The sequence below is a fragment of the Centruroides sculpturatus genome, unplaced genomic scaffold (genome assembly GCF_000671375.1).
Source record: "Centruroides sculpturatus isolate CEXI.00-Female unplaced genomic scaffold, Cexi_2.0 scaffold79, whole genome shotgun sequence".
In the NCBI taxonomy this organism is placed as follows: domain Eukaryota; kingdom Metazoa; phylum Arthropoda; class Arachnida; order Scorpiones; family Buthidae; genus Centruroides; species Centruroides sculpturatus.
Window position 1 is genome coordinate 803,327 of NW_019384415.1, and position 7,882 is coordinate 811,208.

Here is a 7,882-nt window from a genome sequence, read left to right on the forward strand (position 1 = left end):
ATAATATATATTTATTTATTTATTTACTTTTCTCTTATATATATATATATATTTATTTATTTATATATATAGACTCTGATATTTTATGTATTAGCTCTTTCTGTACAACATAAGAGACCTTTATGTACGTAAATTGTACAAGATGAACTTATCCTACACACGATTCTGGAAGTATATACCAGAAAAATTCTGGTGTTATTTTTGTTTTTTATTTATTTTATTTTATTTATTTATTTTGTTTCGAATGGAACAGAGGAAACTATGATGTCACATTCAGTGCTGATGAAACTTTCAGTCAAAAACTGTTAGTTACACCTCCATCCAGTTGCATTAGGCCCAAATTTATATACTAGTCGACGTCCAAAGACAGGAAGTAATACTTGACTCTTGTAATAATATCTAAACAAGATAAGGCTTGGAATTTAGACATTGTACATCAATAACATACAGCGGAATATATAATCAATGCTTTAAAAAAGTAACAATTATGTCTACTAACGTTAATTATAGCTTACACATCAACAATTTTTCCAATTATATACTTAGACGTGATATTTTAATGCCATTTTTGAGTGTAAAAATATATTATTTAAGTAAATTATTAATTTTAATATAGATAAAATTGTTTACAAATATCACGTCTATCAACAATAATAACAAAACTTTTTTAGGAACATACATTGAATTTAAACAATAGAGAATGTTATTAACCTATTTTGAATACAAGAATTGTGCGTATCATTTTGATATTTTGTAAGTTTTTTTTCCCTTAAATATATAAAGATTTAAGGTAGAATGTATCAAAAGTTAACAATGTAACGTTGTATGATGTCATAAAATAGCACCATGAAAGATTTGTATGATGGCCATAACCAATTTAATACCTTTATGGACATGCATTGTATGTTTAAAAAAAGAAGACTAGATGAAAAAATTATTTTCACAGTCAAAAAGTTTCCACGTGTTAGGAGTTAGGATAAATTAAACCACCACCATCTTACGTTATCACGAAACCACCACCAAGATGTTTGAAGTAACACATGCACTTTAATCAGAACGACAAGAAGTTCCATGCATAACCAAGGAAACTTCTAAGTTAGCCTTTGGTCCAAACTTGTATATCAGTTTCTTAGGTAATGATTGATCCCTTGGAACAGGTACTAAATATCCAGTGCGATAATATGTCCTATTAAAGTAAAGAAATGTTAGTTTTTAATTAAAAATGAAATATTATAGTTTACCCTTATGAGAAAAACCAGCAGAAATAGGTGAGATGTTTAATTGTTTCTTAAAAAAAGAAAAAAAACTGCTTAAATTTAAATATATTTTTAAACAGTTTTTAATTGTAGATTAGAGAGGAATTTTGCATAAAATTAAAATAAAATTTAGAAGCCTTCTATTAAAGATACTAACCTCATAGCCCTACTTAATTTTTCATAAGTCATTTTTGTATTTTGTTTTCGATCTCCCCACATCTTTGCTACTTTATCTGATTGAACGAATTTGAAGATACCTTCTTCCCTCCTCTCCCACCTTATTAAACTTGGATTTGTTTCGGGGCTTAATAGGAGATCACGAATAAATTCCCACAATTTTCCAGTAGCTTTACCTAAAAAACAGGTAAAAAAATAACCAAATTTTACATTTTTTTTCTTCATTTTATCTTATATAATAAAGTATATACTACTACTAGATCTTAGTGTATACTGTAATAAAGCAGGATAGAATATGTAGTGTATATAGTAAAAACCTGTGTAAACCGGAAACGTTCTGTTTTAGACAGGTTTTACTGTATTATATATATTCTATATCCTATACATGTATTCTGCTGTACAGTAAAGTGTACTATTCACACTTTACTATATTCTAGGAACATATACTACAGAATTTACTGTATACAGATAGTAGCAATTATAGCATATAAGCTTAAGCAATTCATTAACAGTTGTCTATCTCTGATTTTAATACAGATTAAATAAAATTAAATTTAAAAAAGAATAATATTAAAATATGTTCTGATAAATAAAGATAAGTGTAAGCTAAATTTAAGAAAGAAAACTTGTAAAAAAATTTCTTTTAATTTCTTATATGGCTGTCTAAACAGGGTGGAAAGGTTATTGCTCCTCTTAGTAGTAAGCTTACTACAAAAACTGAAGAATAAGTTAAAAATAAAAGGAAAATTGACTAGAAAAATAGTGGAAAGTATTTATTTCTTAAATTAATCTATTTGATTTTCAAATTAATCCTTTAAATTTCCATTTGAAAGTTATTTTGAAAAATTATTCAATATTTTAGTAATGTAGCGAAATTAAAATTTAATTTTCATATATAAATAAATAAATAAATACAAATAAAAAAATTCTTAACTATAAAATAAGCTCTTTATTATCTAAAATTTAAAAAAAATTATATTAAATAATTTAAAATGAATATAATAAAATTAAAATTACTTTTTAAAGTATAAAATATGTTAAATAAAATTGGATTATTCAATTATTTAGATCCAAAAAATTGGTATTTTTAGGTCAATACTTCATTTGCTTTATCAATTATATAAAGAAGAATTATTTTCAAGTGATATTAATGAAGTTTAACAGGATCTTTATAAATTAAACAGATTATTTCACGATATTAATAAATAATTCATTAAAATTTAATTTAGTAATTAAGTTGGCACTATTTACAATAAATAACAAGTTTCCTTCTGTAATGAAAAGGATTCCAGTATAAAATATAGTTTTTGTATGGAATAAATCTATATATTTTATAATTTAGAAAGTTAGAAGGTAAACATTCCAACAAGTAGTTTGCGGTCGACTGGTTAATATCACAATCAATATTGTTTACTTATTCACTAAACAAGGTTGGGAAGTATTGTAGTACTCATTATTATAATCGGGAATAATTATATTTTAATTATATTTAATTTTATTTTATTTATTTATTTTTATTTGTTGTTGTTTAAAATAACTAAAATTCACCTTTTTTTCTGCTTCAAAGCAAATAAGACTATCAAAAATTAATGATATTATTTCTACTCTATCATTAAAATTTTTCCACGTCATTAAGCATGCATAAAAAATTAGAATACATAAAATCTACCATCATTCGCTCGAGTAGAAACTGAAGTTATTTTAATGATATAATAAAAATCTGTAGCCAAATATATATAACAATTTTTATACTTTATTTTTATTTAATAAATTAACTAGATGAACTACATGATGCTTGAGCATAATCATAAAAGATACCAGGATTCTAGAGTCATATCTGGCTTAAATATTCATAAAAAAAAAAAATTTTATCGAAGTATCGATGAAATTTTTTAAAAAATATATAATTTTGGATGAATTTGCGGAAAAATTACCTTGTCTATTCCGTGATCTACCTTCTCTTTTAGGCGGTCTTCCTCTTCTATTCTTCTTCATATCTGCAGCTATGTCGTATGGAACTAAGATATTTCAAAATTCTAAATTAATATCATTATTAATTATCTATATAATTGTAATTAATAGTTATTTTATTAACAGGATAATTTCTTATTTAAAAAAGCAATATTCCTGATTAAAATAAAGCCCAATTTAATTGATTATTTAGAGTAATTTTACCTAATTAAATAACACGTTTAAAGCACACTAAGTTAGTTGTAATTAAAAATTTACATGTTTAATTCTTTCACCCGTGAATTATTAGAATACGTACTTAATTCGATTTCTTAAGATGAGTATACAATAAATACTTTCCAAATGAACTTACCTGTTTTTTGATTGTACATATTATCAGGAAAATAAGCATCTGTGAGTCTTGTTTTTGTGTTAACAGGTGTCATCGTACTTGTTGTACTTGTGGTGCTGTCTCTATCTGAATCTACTTAAAAAAGAAAGAGTGAAAAAAGTATTATTTCTCAGAATATCAAACGTTTCTTCTAAGTTTTTAAAGCACTTTTATGTGTTAAAAAAACACTAAATGAACAAAGTACGATTTATTTTTTTACGATTCATCCTGTTTCAATAATCATTGAAGCATGTTTGAACTTATTTAATCACGTATCAACCTACATTTATCTATAATATATTGCTTTTAAGCTTATTCTATCATCANAATTGAACACGGCACCAAACAATTTATCTGTATCCTTAATAAACAGGTGATTCTATTATGTAAAAAATAATAAATTAATTAAAAATTATATCGATATTTAATTAGTTACCTGAAGAAATAGGTGAGCTTTTCTCTTGATCATCTAAATCGATAAAATCTCCCGGGATTGGCCATCTTTCATCTGGCCAACTAAATTGGGCTTGTTGATCGTGTCTGGTTGGTCTGGGAATTATACCTATTGGATGTTTAATGAGATATTTAATATATCTAACAAGGTAATTTCTATGTTTAAAGTGATAATTGGAGATAGGAATAAAGTTTTAATTGTCTTTAGAAATCTATTTACATGACATATTAAAATAACATAATAAATTTATATATAAAGTTTAAAGTAATTTTTTTCGATATTTTAATCTGTTGTTAGCCTGAAACCCTTTCCCAGGGCATTTGAAGATTTTTCCCAGGAAGAGGATGCCTCTGAGGGGTAAAAGGACTCTTAGATTAATTTTAATTTAAGCATCTTTAAATTGAGAATAATTTCTTCTTATGCATCCATAGAAAAATATATTAATTATTATTAATTAATTTATAATAAATTGTACAAATTATAAAATTAAATATATATTATATAAATATAGCTTAAGCGTATTTCTAGTTAATTAGATTTTTAAATAATTAATGATCAGACATGAATATTAAATAAATATTTCCGCAATTTTTTAGCTTAAAAATAATTATAAACGCCGCTATTTTATAAAAAATTTAAATATTTTCTCCATTTTTAAAGCCAATATTTAAATATTTATACATTCAGACTAAAAAAAAAGAAAAAAAAGAAACATTAATGTGTTAACTGTAAGCTTAATGATTGTTAAATTCTCTCCATGACATGGTTGAAATAACAAGGTTAATCGAATAAGCGTTAAAAGTATCATTTTTGTTTTTATTTTTAATATCGGACTGTCAGTTTGTAAAGGAAAAAGATCATAAAATACACAATTAAACTAATATAAATATCTGTAGAAAATAATTTACCTTCTAAGTGAGTTAATTAACAAGAGATAAGTAACGTATTGAAAATCAGTTAGTTTTTCAATAAAAAAATAATAAAATATTGAATTTATTACTTAAAATAATTCATTTTAAAAAATAAATACATTAAGATAAAAAATATACATAATAAATATGCCATTATACTGGGTGGGGCTATAGTAGTTTGCGAGCAATTCAACAATATTAATACTTTAATAGACTAATTGTGATTCTTATAAAAAGCACATAAAATTTTGGAATAAATCGTTTGATTATATTAAAATAAAAATATAAAGTCTCAAACTCCGAAACGATTGAACCATGCCGTCTAACGAGACAAATAAGTTTATTTTTAAGAAAAAGCACGCACACTAGACTGCTGATATAAACTAACAAACGCAATGCCCTTATACAACGTTCGAAGACCACTTTCTTATTTTAAGTGCACTCAAGGAGACAAAAAGTATATTAGCCTACTTCATAGATAACCAGATGGCCATTGCTGCTTTAAATCAATTTTTTTCCCTCTCCTCTTCTTTTTATCTTTAAATAGTAATAATATTTACACCGGTTCGGGAGAAATAATTAATAATTAAAATTATTAAATCTATATAATTTAATATTTTATTATAACCTGTTTTTTTTTCTAATTGTTAGTAAGTTTGCATGGATGATAATATGAATTACTTATTGTCTATACCAGTGTTTGCCAAACTTTTCGGATTACTTCCCCCCTGTTAGTGCATATGTTTCTCAGTGGCGCATTATCCTATGGGCAAAAAGGGCAATTGTCTGGGACCCCACCAATAGGAGGCCCCAATCAATCTTTTATAAGAAAATATCTTCCCAAAGAAAAATGCCTGAAGTCAACACTGTTGGGCCTTCTTCTTCTTCTTCGCCCTTAATCTAGTAAAGCCTGTACATTGGGCCTCCTAATTCAAATTTGCCCAGGCCCTATAAAGCTATAACTGATTTATCTTATATTTTTTTCTGTTTAAAATGAATTTTTATTTCTCTTATCTTCCAATACCCCTACCACTCCCTTCCTTCCAGTGCCCCCTTGAGTGTTCTACCATTCTTAAGAGGGCCCACTTTGAAAATTACTGATATATATTTACAGTATATAGGCGCTTACTGTATAAAACAAAATAAATATGATATAATTAACGTACTAAATTAGTGACATACCAAAGTAACTAAGACGTTCTTGAAACGATTTGTACAGCATGCTTCCATATTGACAATCTCTGTCTATAAAGTCTCTTTCTGACAAACGACAAAGATCTTGACCGCTTATGCTACTAAACCCCAATGTGTTAATTTCTTCTGGTTCCACACCATGTTTCTCTGCCCAATCTAACAGCCAATCAGCTATTTCGGAGCATTGCCATTGATCTGGTGAGAGAGTTTCCCAACGTCGATTTAATGGAACCGCTTCTACGAAATCTGTAAATAAATATAAAGAATTTAATATGAAAATTTGTTTCTTTTTCACTAAAATAATTAAACTAACCTTCAATTGTGAGCATTTTGTGATATGGTTGATTCTGAGCAGCAGCCATCGTGGTAGATACTGTGTCTGTTGGACTGCAGTATGGAGGAAGAGAAGACATATCATAATATAGAGGAGGGTTTGGTTCTTGTACATCATAAAATGTCATCTGGTCATCCATATAACCCGACTACATAAACAGATTAACTTTAATTAATGCATTTTATTTATATATGTATTTATATAAATCTATTTTTAACGGTATTTACGTTTAGATATTAATTTGCGTATATAAATAATGTGTGAAGATTTCCATACTTTTTTATGTATCTAATAATATAAACAGAGAAAATTTCTAATTTCTTTAGAAGTTATTACGTTACAAAAAAATAAATAAACAAATTCAATAATTATGGGCAATAATTCAACAGGCCAAGGAGAATTATAATGGTGCGTTTTTATACGCGAATTGCCCAAAGTTTTCTTTGAAAATTTTAAGAATATCGTAAATTTTGTATTGTTTCTGTTGAAGGTCGAAAGTTTGGACATCGAATAAGTCATTTCTATTGTTTTAAATTTTGCGTCATCTCTAAATGCCACCAATTTATTTATGAAACGAGTTTTTTCTGCAATAAATACGATACATAATAGATTAACGCGATTTCTATCGTTTTTAAAATGATTATACTATAAATATACCTACTTAAGTATACGTATAGACCTTCGTAACATACCCTTACACATATATAATTTAAGTTTGTCATACTTATTGATTTTATAAAATGAGTAATTTACGCTTACATCTGGAGTTAATTGATCGTTGCTAACCATCATTTTTGACGGTATGTCTTCCACGCAGTATGGTCTGAAAGTATTAAAATTAAATTAATTAATAGTGTTTTAATTGTAATCAGTGCATAAATATATAATATAAACTCAAAATTAATTAATACGAATCAAATTTAAAACTAAAATTGAAAGTTAAAATATTAAATTTTTGCTTACATAAAATCATTTCTAAAACTAGAACTGTTTATATATTTAAGTCATTGAATAATAAATAAATGTTAAAAATATATTTTTATATGGGAATTTTATTAAATCATTTCTAGAAAAACTATTTTTTTTATGGATAAATTTTTAAAAAATTACTCATTGATGAGTGATGAGTAACCTACGAGAAAGCCATACAAGTTTTTAATATGGAATAAATCCTCATAAAAAATTACAAGTTAAATTAAAAGGTAATTTATATAT

The 7,882-nt window shown here is 25.9% G+C and overlaps 1 protein-coding gene across 4 annotated transcripts in view; it reads right to left on the reverse strand.

Annotated features, from left to right (window-relative positions):
• Nucleotides 1-6: 6 nt before the first annotated feature.
• LOC111619161 (ETS homologous factor-like) overlaps nucleotides 7-7,882 on the reverse strand; it is an 85,391-nt gene continuing 77,515 nt past the window's right edge. For 2 of the 4 annotated variants that reach the window (XM_023360839.1, XM_023360843.1), the window contains exons 2-9: nucleotides 7,427-7,490; nucleotides 6,647-6,815; nucleotides 6,322-6,579; nucleotides 4,211-4,336; nucleotides 3,757-3,870; nucleotides 3,368-3,451; nucleotides 1,414-1,609; nucleotides 7-1,186 (exon numbers count right to left, since the gene is read on the reverse strand). In XM_023360839.1, the coding sequence (XP_023216607.1) occupies nucleotides 1,048-1,186; nucleotides 1,414-1,609; nucleotides 3,368-3,451; nucleotides 3,757-3,870; nucleotides 4,211-4,336; nucleotides 6,322-6,579; nucleotides 6,647-6,815; nucleotides 7,427-7,490 (1,150 nt within the window). In that variant the 3' untranslated portion in view covers nucleotides 7-1,047. The remainder of the gene's footprint in view (nucleotides 1,187-1,413; nucleotides 1,610-3,367; nucleotides 3,452-3,756; nucleotides 3,871-4,210; nucleotides 4,337-6,321; nucleotides 6,580-6,646; nucleotides 6,816-7,426; nucleotides 7,491-7,882) is intronic. The other 2 variants (XM_023360842.1, XM_023360840.1) reach the window with 2 other exon arrangements.